An 18,278-nucleotide genomic window follows, 5' to 3' on the forward strand; every position below is an offset into this window, starting at 1 on the left:
AACCACACGTGGACCGAATCAAAAGCCTGGTCAAAGATCAGAGACTCTCCGTATGAGATGAGTCTGATTTTTCTAAGAAAAACACTCCCTGTGTGTGTGTGAAGGTTCTGTCACTCATCTGGGTAATCTTTTATTCATTGTTTCTTTGCTTCAGAGGCCTCTTATATATCGAGGATCTCTGACTGTTTAATCAGAGGGGATACAGTAAGTGAGGCACTACAAGATTCAAGTCAAGTATGTATCGATCGAGAAGAGTTTACTCTCCGGGTTTTAAAAAAGTCAGATTCGGCTGCAGCCTGTCGACATCGGAGGAAACGACACACAGGGAAAACAATTAGCCACCCAGTTACTCTGGAGGTCCGGTCGGACGATGATGATGTGAGTCTGTATCACAGCTGCCAAAAGGTGAAAATAAATGTGGAGTTCTCCTAAAATGCAGGATGTGAAGATCTGAGCAGAGAGGTGGCTGGGAGCTAAACGGCTGCAACACAATAACAGAGGTTGAGGTTAACAGTCAGCGTGACCGTACCCTGCGGACTTCTGGGATCAACTTGATGAATTTATTTTTTCTAACCTGCCAACTGGCAGGTTTTATTTCTGAGATCTGCCACAGTGTAGGACGCAGGGCCTCAAGAAGTGATTGTCTTCATCACCGCTTAATCTGTAAGTCATTGTTTTCAGTTAATTGATGAATCGCTTGGTCTTTGAAATGTCGTCTACACGAGGTGATGCATTTATTTGTTTTGTCACAGAGAAAACTGTTCATTCTGGCACCATAACAAAGATGATTTAGCTTGAAAAGGACTGAAACAATAAATCTACTGTGAAAAGTAGATTAATTATCTGTTGATGGACTAATTAATATATCGGCTAATTGTTTCATTTCTAGTCGGACGCCTCCGAGCCACACTGGAGAAGAAGAACTGGAGGCCTCTACAAAAAACACGACATGAGCTAAAAGTTAAGATACAAGATAAACATACTTTTGAGTAAATGCAATTAGGGAAATAAAACGGTACGTAGTGTAAAGTAGAATAGAATAAATAAATACAAGAGTAGTAAACAGATGGAATTACAGTTTAGTTAAAAGTGTTTCCAATCAAATAAAACAAGATCAGAAATAAGGGCTTTGAACTGCCCTTCTTATAAGAGAAGTCCTCGAATAGTACAAATGTGCCTGAGGGTTTAAATCACTTTCAAACTTGCGAGGGCTTCACCAGTCAGGGGTAAAGAGAGCCCGAATTCTCGACGGCTCCTCTCACTTCTCCCATTAGCTCCTCCAGGCTCCAGTTGACTGGACAGCCGCTGTCTGCGAGGTGAAGATGTCGTATTAAGCAGATGGTGACTGAATGACTTTTTTTAAACTCGCCAGTTCCAGCCTGGCAACTCGTCTCTGCTCTGTGACTTTACCCCCGCAGGGGAGCATAGCTCTACCTCGTACTGAACATCAGCTGAAGGCCAACAAAAGCACAACCTTTGTTGTGTGTCATATTCACTGAAGTTAAAGTGTAGACACGTCAGAACATTAAACCATATTTTTGATTTAATCTGACCCCTTTCATTTCTTTTTGGTGGATGACCCAGTGGCGGACTCAGGATGTTTGAGGGGCAGGGGTGGGGGGGAAATAAGGGGCACCACATGTATGCAGGGTGGCACCGGTCCAATATTTGTCCACTGGAAAGGGCATCTTATCATGTTTCATCTACCGCAGGGGCATCCAAGAGGCCACAATATTGGTAGACTGCATCTTTAAACATGCTGGAACAACCGATAAGTTACTGACCTTACAGTTATTCAGTATAGTTTAGTGGTAGTCATACCTTCGGTGTCCTCTTTAGGAGCTGCTCTGGTGAAATCTTTGTTTGTTGTCCCTCCTTTCAGTGGAATGAAAAATCCACCCTTGCTTGTGTTTAAAGCTTGTCTCACTAAAACATGGCTCCTTGTGTTAAGGCTGCCTAATGAGAGCTAATTACACCATGATCCTAATTGATGTGTCAGTCAAGGCTTGGAATTAAGACTCCTCTGCTTTTGTCTTTCCCTCTGAATAAACACACACACACACACACACACACACACACACACACACACACAGTGACAAATATATAGTGTGTACTTTGATGAAATTACAACACTAAAAGACAAATTTGCACACGAGATGGGACACAGTCAGAGGGAAACTTAAAGATAAAAAGTCTTCCCTATGAAAAACACCAAAACCTCTGCCTCACCCCTCCACACATGCACGAAAAAACTGTCTTCTTGAACAATAACACACTCACAAAGCAGAAAACCCAGTTTTCTTTGCTCTATCTGCTCAGCACAGTGGGTCATTTCTGGAGCGTATGGACGCGTGTGCGTATGGCTGTCTTTGTGCTTGCATGTGGGCATGTACATAAATGTGTTGTTTCTGTCTCTGTGTGTGTGGGTTAAAGCCCCAGTGCCCGTGTAATGTGATTGCATTGCAGCTTGCCGTGCCTCAGAGGTGTGTTGCATAGTTATTGAGGCCAGGGAAAGGCCACTGGGGGTTCTACCTAATGCAGTTTTAACACCTGAATATAGCTGCAAAGACATACCTTTGATAGAAGCCTCTGAACCCCCTTCTATACGTCTTGGAGCGCCGCAGGTCATGTGTGTGTTTTGTGAGTGTGTATAGGGATAAAAAGAGGATGGAGGAGGATGAAAGAAAGGGAATAAGAGGAGCATGAATATTTCTCATACCTGCAAAAGCGTAGCTCTTGTATACATATGGGGCCCAACACCTGGCTGTGCATAGGCGTCGGCTAACTAGGCCGGTATGTGAAAACGACCTTTCTACAATGTACAGCACACAAAGGGCTGCAGGTAAGGAAGTGACCACAGCAGATCAGAGAGGTTACCCTGCTCTCTGCTAGGCCTAGCACACACATTCATCACCAGCCTTCCCACAGGGCTCTTCGTGTTTCACAGCACTGGCCAGAGTGCATTATGGGATAGGATACCGTGTGGTCTCTTTGCACCTGTGTGTTTCTAAAGGTCCCTAAAGGTCTACACTGGACCAGCGGTTACGCACTGTATGTTTCAGCCCATTAACTACAAACTGAGATACATTAGTACAATTTCCGAAGAATACCAAATATATTGCTTTCAGCCCTCGGTTTTAATTTTATGCTCAACCTCCACCCCCCCGCCCTTAACTTATATTTTCAAAGTCACATTGTCATCACATGGTCACACAGTCGCGACTACTGTGTTAACTGTCCTTGCAGGTGTGTTCAAGGATGCTCTTTTATCCTGAGTTGGCTGCTGAGAAAAGCACTGCACCCACAAGCCACTAGCATGGAATAAAAAGACACGGACATTGTGAAACTTCTCACATTTTTAAAGACTCTGCCCCTGACTTAGCCCGACCCCTCCAGTTTGCATGTTCACTCTAATGGGTCAGGTGTCCCGGTTACGTGTTATGATCCTCTTTTGCACAATAAGCATAAAACAATCGCTAATAGTTTGCTGATGGCTCGATAGCTAAATGACTAGCTAGCTAATGTCACATTGTTTTTGCTGATTTGTGCATGACAGTCCCACATTTTGACGTATTTACATGTTGCGTTCCCCGCCCCCCTTTGATGGCTTATGACACCAGAGGAGGAGCACGGGTTGCTAACGTCAGCCTACAAATCTCTCCAGTGGCCAGGCAATCCTATTTGATGACTTGATTGTTTGTGTGAAGTTGTGAACGAATGGCGAGCGCCTATCCCTTTGTATCTCCATCAGATAAATAATAAATGACATCGTGATAATGCGAGGAAGCAAGAGAAATCACCACAGATGAAGACAGCATATTGAAAATGTCTGTTTATAGAAGCCAGGGCTGCTCAAAGTTACCCTCCATAAGGTTCACTTTGGCCCGGCAGATGTTTCTCGTAAAAAAAATAATGTTTATGCTGTTTTTTGGGGGAGGAGCGGGGGGTGATAAAAATACTCTTGGATCCCTTATTGTTATTCAGAACTTTTCTCATCTTTGTGCAGGAAGTCAATCAATTAAAGGGACTTGGAACTCGAGCACCATTTTGCATAATAACAATAAAACACAGAAGGTGTTTGCTTTTGGCTCGTTGCCCACCATTAACTTTCAGTTTTGGCCCTTGAAGGGAAAAGGTTTGGGTACTCCTGACATATGCGCTTGAGAGCTGATGACATATGAGGCTCTTAAAGGTTAACTCTGCTCTAAGGGGTCAAGTGTTTTTACGAGGGTTAAAGGGTAAAAACCGGAGTTGTGATTGAGTGCGCCAACATGTCAAATGCTGGCTCATCCTCGTGCTGTCTGAAGGGGAGAATAAGTCCCGTCTTGCAGGCTCATTGCTTTGCAAATATGATGTAACTCTGACAGAAAATCAAAGGCAAAAAAAAACTGTTTTTGGATTACTTATCTTAAAGTCTTAATCCTCAAGGTTTGTGTTCTGGTGGATTTGAACACCTGTGCTTGCTGATGATAACGCTAAGAACTTTATAATATAACTCGCAGACTTCTGTTTGAAGTGATATGGTTATTTATCACCGGGGGGAAAAAAAACAAATGTGCTTTGATATACAGCTGAAGAAGACAAGAAATTCATGTGTTTGCCTTATTTCTTTCGTGTCTTCTGGGAAAGGTCATTCTGCTCTTTCCTGACATGACTCATGCAAAAAAATGACAAGCAATATATCCCTCTGTCGGCTTCTGCCTTGCAAATTCTGTCCTGTACATGCATTCATTGCTTCCTGTGAATTCAAGACAATGCTAACTCCTAAATAGAGACTGTAAACATATTAAATCGTTGCACTCAAATAAACGGCAGCCATAAATAGGATCAATTTAAATAAAGTTTTATGTGTCTGATAGGCCATTTTTTTATAATGTTGTGAAATAAATGGAGAGCACTGCCCGTCCGTGAGGTTGTAAAAACCCTCTGACTCTGAGAAATGGTCAGAAGTGATGTAAAGTATAAAAAGCTTGATGTTTGGTATGATGACATTGTTCATAAATGTAAATGTGCATTCTCTTTTCCCTCTGTGTGTGTTGCAGCTGCTGTCCGACAGCCAGATCAACATGGTGAAGGTGGTGAACTCGGTGAGCGACGCTCTCAACGCCATGCAGAAGGAGAACGTGGGCCTGAAAGCTCGCGTCAAGGCCGACCTGCAGAGGGCACCGGTCAGAGGGGCCCGTCTCAAGGGCTGCTCCAACGGTGAGAGAAATGAGGCGTGGCTCGACTGTCTCTACCTGTCAGGCCAAACTGTACTTTTGCCTCGTAGATTTGTCCGTCTGATATTCAGTTAGTCCCTCTTTCTCTGTATATATAATTCACACATCGCTGGCTACCTATATGTTTGACCTTCTTCCACTGTATTCTGCACGGTGTCGTGATCCCACAGTCTGTAAGCCCGACTCCATAGGTCTGTAAAATTATATCCCAGTGTGGTCTGTCTGTCATCCATCTTACCACATATTCATTCAACCCGACCTCTTCCTGGCGATATCAGTATGTTTCCCTGGGCTACATCTCATCCACATTATCCAGTGGCCTTGGTAGAGATGTGGATTCTTTTTTTTTTTTTTTACTGTACATGAGAAATGACTTGCAGGTCCACCGGGCTGTGTTGCTGAGAGGCAGAGAAAGGCCCGAGGCATCAACCCATTGGAAGGCTTTTAAACCAGCCGCGGTATACCCTATGGCATTCCCCTGTCGGACATGCCTTGCATAGGTAGCCAAGAAGCACAGAGCGAAGGCCGCTCACGTACACGGAGTACAATTACAAGAGTAAGACGGAGTGTTCATGTTTTTTGTGTGAGCGGCAACAACTTGAGAGCGTGGTAACTGCTTCATAAATCTGGAAGCACGAGGGCGGAGGGTGGAGGAGGGTTTCCAAGCTTTTGGTTTTACTTTTGATCAAAGGAACTGGGATTTTTATCGGCTTTATAACGGTTTGATTATGCGTGATTTTACCCTCTTAACCTATAATGCTCCTCTTCTATATTCTATATTGTGCAAGTGTTATATTTTTACTCTTAAATAGAAAGACATAATTGTGTCTAGAGTCTACCTAAAGTCAAATAAAGACCCGTTAGATGAGACCGACCAAACCTTTACATCAATAATTCAAAATCAGCACCGGGATGTATGCCCAGAGCTCGTCTGGTCCTTCCTCTGGTTGTGGGAGACAGTTTTCTTGGCTCGACAAGACAGTTGGAGGTTGCTGTCAGGGTGACGGTGGGACGTGGTGAGCAACTCCAGCCTTACAGCAACTCTGAGTGGACGCACTTCCTCGTACTACAATCAGAAACACATATTAACTCCTCTCTTCCTAGCTACATAAACTATTCAAACATCCACTAAATGATCTCAGAAAGCTGAAGCAGAGCCGCTCTCTCTTCAGAAGTGAACATTTTGGAGAGGCATGCTTTTCACAGGGCCGGCTGAGACGCTGTCCGTGGTGCTGAACATTTGCACCAGTGGGTCCGTCGTCTGCTTCTCACAGTTTTACGCCTGGAAAAAAAAAAAATCACCTTCCAGACTTTTTCTTGCCTTAACTGGATTATCTGAAGCAATCAGTAAACAGCTACTTGAAACACGCCAGAGTTGTGGGTGGGCGATGAATTATAAATCAATTGATAGAGACGTTGTCCCTTAGATCTTTGCAGAATTGTTATCTCACAGTAGGTATTAAAGTTCAATAGTGGAATAATTTCTTCAAGCTTTATTTTAATTTCCTGTCTCCTGGCTCTGTATTAATGGTTAGCAGCGGCACAGACAGAAACAATATTGTTCCCCATTGTTAAGGAAGTCATTAGTTAATTTATGAGCTGGATAGCATTTCCCCCCCGTATGTGCACTATATGGAGAAAAACGCAATTACAAGAACACCTCACAATATGATGCAATGCAACATCACTGCTCAGAATGAATATTAAAAGGTGATATTTATTGCAAGGGTGTTGTTTTTTTTTGTTTTAAGATGATACATGTGTTTGGGTTATTATGTTGATTAGGCACAATCACTGTGAAAGTGTCCATAATAAGAGATAATTATGTATGAGCTCTATGTTGTTTTTTTATTTTGCTGTAAAACATGGTGAAGTCAGCATCCGGCACAAGGTTGTTATGGCGATTACGTCAACCCCGCTGTGGCTGTGGAGCTCCTCTGCTGCTCCCGTTCTCATTATTTCTCACTGAGCCTCCTGGGAACAGGTGTCCAGTTCAGTCAGCTGTCTGTCAGGGATTACAGCTCATTGTTGAGATTTTGTTGTTTTTTTTTTACAACCTAGATGAGCAAGAGAAAGAATGTGTTTACGAAAAACTAATCAAAAGTCAGTGTGCATCTTAAAGTTTTAAAGAAAATAAAAAATGCACATGAATTATTGAGGGAATAATCTTTTTGGGTATAGGGAGTTAATTGAAAATGCAGACCTTTTCATTAGCCATCGCACAAAGCAGATTCAGTGACAGCACGCTGGACTGCGGGATATACATAAGGCTCAAGCTGAAGGCTCGAATTTATTGATGTGAGAATACAGGAGAATAAATATCTTGTTTACTTTCTCTATCACTGAATGAAATGCAACCCCATCGCCAGAACGAAATGTTGGAAAAGTATGTTTTCTGCAAAACCAACCACAGATAAGTTCAAAATGTACGTTTCTTTATGCTGCAACTTTATTTTTCTTTAGATTCAATTTTAAACTTTTCTCTCGTCACACTGTTGTGCTTATGCTCTGGTAAGGCACAAAAAACCATCATGTGTTTGCTTAAAATGCCCGTTTTTGTTGCCACAAACCAGCTGGAGATGTCCTGAGATCTCGTCAAAAACATCCAGTGGTTTTCTGACAAAATGCTGAAACGCAGACTCGACCCGCAGTCACTGGCTGTGCAGCCTTGTCACTTCAACCCTAGGCCTTTTCCTCAACTGGCATTTTTTTAAGATGTCCATAAAACGGCATCAGTTCGACCCGCTCCTGTCCTCACAGCTGAACTACCTGACCTGATGTCATCCCACTCTCTAAGGGAGCAGGATATGACACCCTAATCTCCCCTTTGTGGCTCAGTTTGTAGTTTGGATCCAAGAGTTAATTAATTAAAATAAATCTTTAATGAATTGATTTGTAATTGGCCTCTAAAAACTATTTTGCAATGAAAATGATGCTCAGGTTCTAAGGAATGTTTGATTTATTAATGATCGCTGCTTGAACTACAGTTCAGACCCTCAGGCTACCTGAGAGTCGGTAAAACTGTGCAATATTCAGATTAATTGACCGACCAGTAAACACAGTTCAGCACCATGGACAGTGTTTCACATATTCTCTGAGCTGGGTTCTCTGATATGTGTGTAATATGATTATACATGTGAAGAAACAAATAGAGTAACATAAAAACAACAAGAAAAACAGACCTGCACATTTAGGATTATGCCCACATGTTCATCTACTCCGCTTAATCCTCCTTGAAGTGTAGTTCTGTGCAGGTTTCTACTCCTCCTGCTCTGAAGAGCTACAGTCAGGACAAGCTACAACAAAGTAGCCGGCGGCAAGTGAGCGTTGCACAGCCTTGACATTTCATCAAAGGCATCTGCACTGAACCAGAGTACAGCTACGAAAACAACAAAAAGCATCAGTGCTCATCACAAAAGATGTCTTCTGTAAATGCCCATGTATATTCATTATGTAATATATCCTTGTTTTTGTTGTGATGCAATTCTTGTGTGGGCTAAGGTGCTTTTGGCGATCTGTTAAGAAATCACAGATCTTACGATTAGCATTTTGTTGTTAAGATATCTGATATATCTGTCTGATGAGTTAAAATATCACCAGACTGAAAGATGATATGATACCTGCAATGGGTTATTACTAACACATGTGTTTTTATTCTGACAGAGGTCAGTGTGCCAGTTACTGACCGCTGCACCAAATATGATGAAGGTTCTCAGTCATCCAGGTCATGGTTAAGTGCTGTATCGAAGGTGACTAGACGTGTTTCGATTGGGGTTTTGGGAGGAATGCCCTTCAGCTGAAAGTATGGAAAGTATGACAGAACATGCAGAAAGAGATGAGACGCTGCAGCTTACCCCTGGGTTCCACCGTGAAAGGCCATGGGGCCACAAGGACCCTTCAGAGGGCTCAAAACCAGCTACTTACCATTCACACCTGTGGCCCACCTGGCCCTAGCAACCCACATGAAGGCCGGTCAGGTCAACGACCCACAAGTGGCCCTAACGGCTCTGTAAGGACACTCCCACACAGGGTTTAATCGCCTGCAACTCCCCTCCAGTTAGTTAGAACTGAAGAAGCCTCTTGGATGAGAGGTGAGGCGTCTACAAGAAACTGAAACCAGTTGCCTACGATACAGCACCTAGAATCTCATGTCACATTCACATTACGTGTTTATGGCCTAATTATAATATTTAGGGGTCTAGAGGGGATGGTGGTGTCAATATGTCTCTGCAGCTGTGTGCATACATGTTTAAGTATCGCGCACAGCCACGAATATCTCTGACTGCCTGGCCGTCCCACTGTGCCTGTGAATATTTGAAGTATTCATCTCTGTACTGTTTGCATTGGATTCCCATAAGGAAATATTAGATCCTCAAAGTGACATGAATCCACACCTGACAGCAGTGAAGCCCCTCTCAGCTCTGACAGCAGCAGGGTTTCAGGGTTGGAGAGAATCCACTGTGGAAGTAGCTCCTCTCGGCCCTTGGACACCCTGACTGCGTTGCACTGTGGCAGAGCGGCAAGTGGAAGTCCATTTCTGTTTTGGATGCAAGTGCAAGTATCGGCTTGACGTTTGGTAGATTCCTTCATCACCGTTATCGTTGCTGCCGCATTAATTATTCAGCTTTATAGTATAAAACTGAATACTAGTGGTAGTGTTACAGAGAAAAGCAGTTCGATGCAGGACAAAGTGTAGGGTTGGAAACAAACTGTGCTTTCCCCCCTAGATGATCAGTGTTGGCTGGATGTGCTTGGCTGTTATGTGACTAAAGGTTTCGCCGCCAAACTGATGAGATTCGGAGGAGATACTCTCCTCAGACGTCCCATCCAGCCCCAAACACACACCTAAACCAAACCACACATCACTCAACACTCACTGTTTCCTCTAAAGAATATGTGTGGGGGGTAAAAAACAAAAATAAATGACCCTGCCAACAGGTGTTAGTGTGTGATTCTTCATCCTGTAAACACTAGGATTCTTTCGAGACGTCCTGCTGCCATGAATTCTCAATATTGCACCAGATTCTCAGCAAACACACATTTAATCCAGTTTGAGTCACGTTTCATGTTACTTTTCATTTTACCAAACGTGCTGTGACACAAGATATTTAGCTCTTTAATAAGCCAGAAGCAGACACATTTCGGGCTTTGGTCTTTTGATGGGATTTGTCGACAGTATGAAAAGTATAGAATAATAGAGTGTGTTAAGTGTCCCCCAGCGGGATGATCAAGCAATACAATTATGCTCTGTCATTATGTGCCTTATCTATAGGCGATGCAAAGGATTAGTCATGCAACCCATGGACTTAAACACAGGACTCGGGCAATCAAAGCTGCTGTACGCGCTGTCGTCACTGTAGCTAACTTCCTGTCCGTCTTGCAGTTAGCAATCACTAACAAGGCAGCTCTCTTTGCCTCTTTCTTGCCTTCATGTGTGTTCCTACATTGCCAGTGTTGGTACCAGTACAGGAGGATCCTGCTCTCAGCGTCTTCCCCCTGAGCAGACAGGACTGTCTTTAGTGGAGTTCTCTGTCCTGATTGGATACCAGAAACTTAGAGCAGCTTAAAGTTAAAACAAAGTTTTTGTCTCTGTTATTCAAAACAGGGTTTATCGACAGTTGGTCAGTCCAAACAGGCGAACAGGAGCAGGAGCCGTTTAAACCCGGCATTGACTTGCAATCTGCCTGACATTGTTCTGGATAAGGAGAAACAGATGTGATGATAAGGTGTATATGGACCGAACCTCATCTGATGATTGTGACTGGATTACAGCCAAGTGTGAGTTCAGTCTGTAAAATGTGGCTGCATTCTTCAGAAAGAAAGAAAAAGAAAAACATTAAATTCAGCAAATTCAAAAAAGCTTAACTCTGCCAATCTTAACCGAGCCCGGGTACAGGGGTACAAGAAGTACCAGCAGCTGGTGTTCCCTGCAGAAAGTGATTTAAAACATAATGATGCCCATCCACGGCACCGCCTCCATTTTCTTGGCATGCCGCGTGTTTGTTGACAAGTCCGCCGGCCCTGTATACCTCATTAGCATGTTGGGATCTGATCAAAATGTGGGGAGAGTTGAGAATGATTATTTAACACCAGTTGTAAACACAAAGGAACGTGGATCCATACAATGTATCCGGATACAGATGGGGCGTGCGACAAGAGGCAACAATGCACAACAGACAGTTTGGCGGGGAACTGTGGGAAAGTGGCCGGTATATATTGTGTATGTTGGAGAGCTTGGAAAACAGGTGCACAGGTGAGAGTGGTAATCAGGTTACAAATGAAGGCAGGAAACCCTGATGATGGACTGAGGCTCTAAAATAACAATAAGAATTAGCGGCTGTCACAGAAACGATGCACGATACATCACTGGAACGGGGAACTGTGACAATCTGTGGCTGTAAGAATGTAATTTTTTGTCCATCTCCTTAGAATAACACCATCGTTCAGCTCTGGAATGGAAATGTGTGGATTGTGAAGCAAATCAGCACCTAAAGGACCAGAGAATCTGTGTTAAACTGTGTGCAAACAAAGTCGTAAAGCGAGCTAAGCCGGAGTGGACCTGGAGGTATTAGTGTGATCGTGGCGGGAGGTCCTTTGGAAGAACAATCTCTCTGCTGCAAGGGATCATTAAACTGAAAAACTTTGAAAGCCCTTGTTAAAGAGAAGCCAATTCTTTAAATAATGAGGACGGTCTCTTTTTTTTAATGTCCCGTGGAACCTCGACAGTGTCGGTTTCCCTGTAATGAAAAGAAGAACTGAGAAATTCTACCATTTATGTGTGATGGTGATGAAAGTCGGAGCTTAGCAGCCGAGCCTTACACGAAGAAAACTGGAAAAGCTTTGTGGGGATCAAACATTTCCGTATGGTGTAGGGACTGTAAAAAAAAAAAAAAAAATCTCGAATGGCCTTTTCAAGAACTCTCCTGGCTGTTTTAAATTCAGGAGTTTGACCCGGTGGTAGGCTGGCATGCATAATCTATGACATTGTCCTCATCAGAGGGCTCCTCTCCGGCTTCCCGGGGAATAGATTTTGTATCCCTTGTGTAAGACGGGTTTTTCGCAGTCAGAGACAAGGGTGCTACTGTTTCGCTCGGCTGTAGCTTACAAGCCGCCTCTCTCTTCTTCCCCGGCACTAACTTTTCCCCGATTTCTCTCCCTGTCTGTCTGTCTGCCTGTCTGTTATACACTCTCGCCACTCTTTCTGTCTCTTGTCTCTGTGTTTTACCACTAAAATGCACTGTATGCGTCTCATCACTAAGCCACACTTCTTCCCCCTCTGACACACATATGTCTTGTTTCCTCTATTTTCCTACAGCTCGCGTTATCTCAAATCTCTGTCTCCGTGCTGTAAATCTGCTTCCTCTCTGCGGCATCACGTCTGCGCTCCACCCTCGTGCCTTTCCGTCTTCATTTCGACCTACTTGCATTCCGCCTTTTATTCCCCAAGTTTCTTCTTCTTCTTCTTTTTTTTATCTCTGCCGCACTTAGACTCTGTTGTCCCGCTGTGTCATCCATCACCCGCCCATCCATCTCGTCATCCATCTTTTTTTTTGTGCCTTCCACTCGCAACACAGCCATTGTCTACCTCCTCGTTTAGAGCCAGCCTTTCGGGGGGGAAATAGCTGAGAAAACTGAGTAAGCTAACACTTCCAGATCCCACTCTGACAGGATGACTTCACACATATATAACTGTGCCTTCATGCTTACTGTACCTATGCGCCTCCAGTGTGTTATCTCATGTTTTTTCCTCATCTTCTTTTCAACGATTCGACTTTACCGCTTCCAAACACTCCCCATGAAAACCACAGCTAATTTATTTCATGTCTCCCTTACTTTCACCTCTCCCTAGGCTCGCGTCCCCGTGACTGCGGTGACCTGTACGCCAGCGGCCAGCGAGAGGATGGCATCTACTCCGTGTTTCCTGTTCACCACCCTGCTGGCTTCCAGGTCTACTGCGATATGACCACAGACGGAGGTGGCTGGACGGTGAGTCAGAGGAAGACGCACACGCATGCACTTATTACGGTCGACAAAGCTCTTAAGCTGCACGGCGCATCGACTGGAAGCTGCATTCCTCAGCTGGGTTATAATCAAGATGAAAAGAGGGAAATTGAAGGGAAGCGAAGGCCCTTTTTACTACGTCTGCTTTTTACAAAACTGCTTTTATTTACTAAATGACCCAAGAATGAGAGCGATTCACTGAACACCAGCTCCATTCAAATCAGAGTCATCCAGTACACGAGGTTCAACACTGTTTTTCTGGGACGCCTGCTGTGATTACAGTTGTACTGCCTCAGGAACCTCGTGTATCAATCTGAAAAGGTCTCATCAAAGTTTTATCAGAGAGACGAAGGGAGATCTTAAAAGCACTTAAGTTTCACGCGGACCCGTTTGAAGACGGTCCATTATTTTTTATGTTGTGTTTTTTTTTATTCATTTAGAGAGGCAGAATATTAATTAGTCACATCCAAAGCGAGAGCGTCAACAGGTAGAAACGACGGGAGAAAAGATGAATAAAAGGAGTAAAACAAAAGCCGAGAGGCACGAGAACACTGAAATGCAATCCAATGAATCACGGTGACATTTTTTTTTTGTTTAGCAGGCTAGGTAAATGGCTCCATAATCACAAGGGTAGAGATTCAAAACCAAGTGTAAGCTGTTATCGTGACAGCTGATCGTAAATCTAATATATGTGCTGATGCGGAGATGTCTTTCCTTTCTGATACAAAGATGGGGTGACTTACAGCACTGTACGGGCGAGGCAACGCGCTCACCGGCCTCATAAAAAATACAGCTTCCATTTGTTATGTGCGAAACCAAGTTGTCACGCTTCAAACAATCAAGAAAAAAGGGAACTTTTTCCTTTTATAGTTGTTACTGTCTGACCTGTTTACGGTTTGATTTAGTAAGCCTTGCATTGTTTGTCTTTGTATAATAATATTTTGGAGATAGATTTTGTCTTCTAACACGGAAACAGATACGTACAGTGTCTCTAAGTGTGCGTTTTCTGCCTTGATCAAACATCTGTCAGTTGTCTGGCCCTGCTAAAGTAAACATAGTAGTTTAAGTGAGACTGTATACTGGAAGCGCTTTGTCTTTTGGGAATGAGAGACAGCGAGGTGAACAAACATTGACACTGAGCCGTTTGAAGTTATATTTGGAAGTGTGGTTTGGATGTGTTTTTACCGTGAGTGCACTCACATACTCGCACGCTCGCACGATAACGCTGCATCTTATTGGTAAGAGCCATTTATTTCCTTTTGTTCTGCAGCAGTCCTCAGGGAAAGCAGAGCGGTTCTTAATAGAGAACTGAGGCCTTGTGACGCTTACCGTTTGAGATTTCAGCTGCTTGAATCCATCGCGGCTCACTTTTTTTACAGGTTGCGACACATTTTAGTGAAGCGTTTGGATTCATGTTTAAGAAAAAGGCTTCAGGGAATGATTTGCAAAGTCTATACAATGAGCTCTTATGGAAATGATTTCTGGGTTTCTTCATGCAAAAATGATGCAAGCTGCATGAAAAGCGTGGATGTAGGCAGTCGGGCTAAAACGGTGAATAAGTCTGATGCAGACTTGCAGGAGTGGAAGAGAGAGAGTAATGTGGACGTGCATGACAGAGCAAGAGTTGGAATATGAACAGAAGTGTTCACACGATGTAAAAACTTTCTTTGATCACGGAGCCTAATGTCACTCAGTGAAGTGAATGTGCTACACTGCAGACTGGAGTCTCTGCTAACAGTGACAAACAGACAGATCAGCATCATATACGTTCCTGTGAAACGCCTGCGTCCTCCGGAAATCACAAGAAGAAAAGCTCCAAGTCTGGCAGTTCACACCTGGCGTTGTGCGTCTCGAGTAGGGATGAGACAAAATATGGATATGACTATATATGGTATCGCTTCCCTGCCAGTCTGACTTACCAGAGTCACTCATTTATAACTCCTTGTTGTGTAAACTTGATTGAATTTATACAGATTTTACTGAGGCATAGTTGTATCCTTCCTTTAACGTGTTTACTTCTAAACCTTTTGGCTAAAACACTTTTTTATACATTATTTCATCTTAATTCATGTGAAATTTAGGGAAACTAACAGCACAATGTGGTGAATAGACACATAATTCCTGCAGTTTGCACTTTTAGTAGTATTTTGTGTTCTTCAGTTAGTCAGATATAATAATGTATCATTAGACGATTGTCTCGCAATGTATCGATTAGCATAGAACCGCTGTATTGTGATCATCATCGTGGGCATTGTCTCTTGAATGCATCGGGACGTGTATGTGTATGTACATCACTGGGACAAAATCGACACAATCATTGAAGGAGAGAAATAACTTACGGTATAACATTGCCGAATTTACAAGAAGGCCCAAATCATTCAGAATCTGTCACAGTCAGCATTTCACAAAGTTTGTTAAGTGTCTCCTGACTCAACAACTCACGAAATTGAGTGATTTTACAAGGGAGTCTGGGGAATTTCACTCCCTCTTAATCGCTGTCGATGACTGTGTTGCACTGAGCCGCTTTGACCTGAAGGATGTTGCTGCCTGCTATAGTCCAAAAAAGTTTTCAAAATGTTGTCAATTGTTGTTCATAACTATTATATATAATGTATCCTGGATATGCAAATTAATCCAAAAACATGACTGTCACACATTCACTTCGATGTCATTGTATAGACTGTCCTCCCAGCACCCCCGACTGTGACTCACTTCCAGCATCCCTGAGTGCTTTAACGGACTAAATACATCCACTGCATTTAGTTATACAATCAACATCTGCCATCTTCTTTCAGCCTGTGGCTGTGATGCTCTCGTTGACAACGTTTTGATGAATATCTTAAAGACTTCAGAAGGATGGACATAGTAAGACTTCCGTCCTTGAATGTGTGAAAATGTAATAAAAGTGTAAAAAATGTCTTTGAATCATGTGTAAAAAATGATTCCTCAAACCTGTGAGCATCATTGCTCACAATTCTTGGCGATAAGCATGTGCAAATGTGTTTGTCCGTACCTTCCTCTGTACTGTTAAACAACCATTAATGCCACCTGCCGAGGTTAATAATAATAATACGAGCTAAATGGTGTCGTTATCCCATTCAGCCCACTTTCTTTTGCACTTCCCCTTCAGACACATGCACGGAAAACTTCAGCTCAAGTCACTGTTTTATTGGCATGACAGTGAACTGTGTGTGTGTGTGTGTGTGTGTGCACTTCTAAATCGGTGACTAACTGTGTGAGATAGGCAAGGTCGTAGCCTCTTATCATCAAATAAAACGAGACTGTCAGGGTGACAGAGTGCTTAGCACAGCATGATGGAATAGAGCTGCATACCGGCCTGTCAGTGGGGAGATGCTTGTGTGTGTGTTTGTGTTTGTGTGTGTGTGTGTGTGTGCATCAATTAATGTTTGTATTATAAGAAGTGTTTGCGGCGACACGGAAATAGCTTGTAAGTGCGAGTTTCCGTCCTTCCTCACACAATTCGCGGGTGTTAAGTTGAGGCTCTGCATATTGTCCTATAAACGGATTTACATCGCAGCTCAGATTGAAGTGATAATGCAGCAGTTACTTATCCTTCCTGGTGTGTCGAGCTGATTGTGATAACGCTTGAGCCTCATTAAGAGATCAGCGTGCGGTACGACTCCAACAAGGGCAGGTAGAGACGACGGGAATGCTCGGTGAGCTGAGTGTCTTACTGTCTGTGATGCCTGAGCTTAAATAAGGAATGAGCCATATGCTGCCACCTCATTAGCATACTTTGACACACCGTAGCGCCGTCGCAGAGAGTGCTGCAGACAGACTGAGAGATGAGCGTCTTGGCTTGGAAGAGGGAGGGAACAGAGGAGAGGAGAGAGTCTGCGACTCTGGAGGGAGGAAGAAGAGAGGGCCTGATGGAAACATTAGAAACCGACGTCTAGGGGAGAGGGAGGGAAAGTGAGATACGCAGATAAAAAAGCACAATAGGGGGAATAGCAATTTTCATTTTCCTTCACCACGCTCTGAAATGCATTAAAACCGATATGACCTGCGATTAAATCCTTCTGTTTTATTGTATTTGCAGTAAAAAAAGGTAGCCCTCAGGGGAGTCTGGGGATAATGCGGCTGTTTTAAGTAATCGTGACGGGAAGAGAACAGGACTTGGATTTAGATGTCGATCGGCAGAACTGTAGCATCATTCAACGCTGACCTTTCGGAGGACGGATGTTCATGTGTCTACAGTATCAAAATCCACTGTTGTCACAATGTCCGATAAGGTTTAGCTCTTTTAAAACCAGTCAATGTATGATGTAAACTGAATAAAACACCCTTTTCACCCAATCATCCACTATAAATAACTCTAATTCTCTTATATCTCTAAATAAATGCATATGCTGCCTCATATATAGCTTTCTAAGTAGTAAGATAGGATTGTTTCCCCCCCCAGACATCATCGTGTACCACGCCTGTCATGTTCTTGAAGAGAGAGAAAGAAAAGCGGGACTATAAAAGGAAAATGTATGGTTTAAGTAGTCCTGATGTGCTGCTGAAGAGGCAGACAAATCAACAGTAATGAGCATCCATAGCATGCTAACCCAGGTTTTCTTGGCTGTATGGGTACGTCTGTAATGCATAATATGAGTTGCTGCCAACATCCCTAAAATCACATGAAAATGGGGAAGAACATCTCTAGGGTATGGTGACTCATAGATCACATATATATGTCGCTATTTTTCCCTTTTTATGTGAAGAAGCCATACAAAAGTAAGAAGCAAACAAGGGAAAGCTATCTGTAGCTATAGCTCTGCTCTGCTAGCTATAGCTACTGAGTGCCAGATGTTTATTTTAGACTCAGAAGGCGTGCTAGATCTGCTGTGTGTCTGCTTTATGGAGCTGCATGGAGACAATAAACACCATAGCATGTAGGAAAATATGTAGATCGATTTGAAGCTTACAGTCATTTTGTCAGCTGTTGGAGTCGGGGAAACTCAAATTGAGGCACAGCTGTGCATCTTGAGTAGAGCTGAGGTCGACGGAGGATGCAGTCGTCACTACAGCTGAACCATCTCTCAATGCAGTACA

General features: G+C 43.3%; 1 protein-coding gene across 2 annotated transcripts in view; it reads left to right on the forward strand.

Moving 5' to 3' along the window:
* fibcd1b (fibrinogen C domain containing 1b) overlaps positions 1–18,278 on the forward strand; it is a 110,942-nt gene that overhangs the window by 41,904 nt on the left and 50,760 nt on the right. For both annotated transcript variants that reach the window (XM_084339722.1, XM_084339723.1), the window contains 2 exons: positions 5,043–5,202; positions 13,069–13,205. In XM_084339722.1, the coding sequence (XP_084195848.1) occupies positions 5,043–5,202; positions 13,069–13,205 (297 nt within the window). The remainder of the gene's footprint in view (positions 1–5,042; positions 5,203–13,068; positions 13,206–18,278) is intronic.

Source organism: Pagrus pagrus, assembly GCF_965226575.1.
Source record: "Pagrus pagrus genome assembly, chromosome: 19".
NCBI classification, from domain to species: Eukaryota; Metazoa; Chordata; class Actinopteri; order Spariformes; family Sparidae; genus Pagrus; species Pagrus pagrus.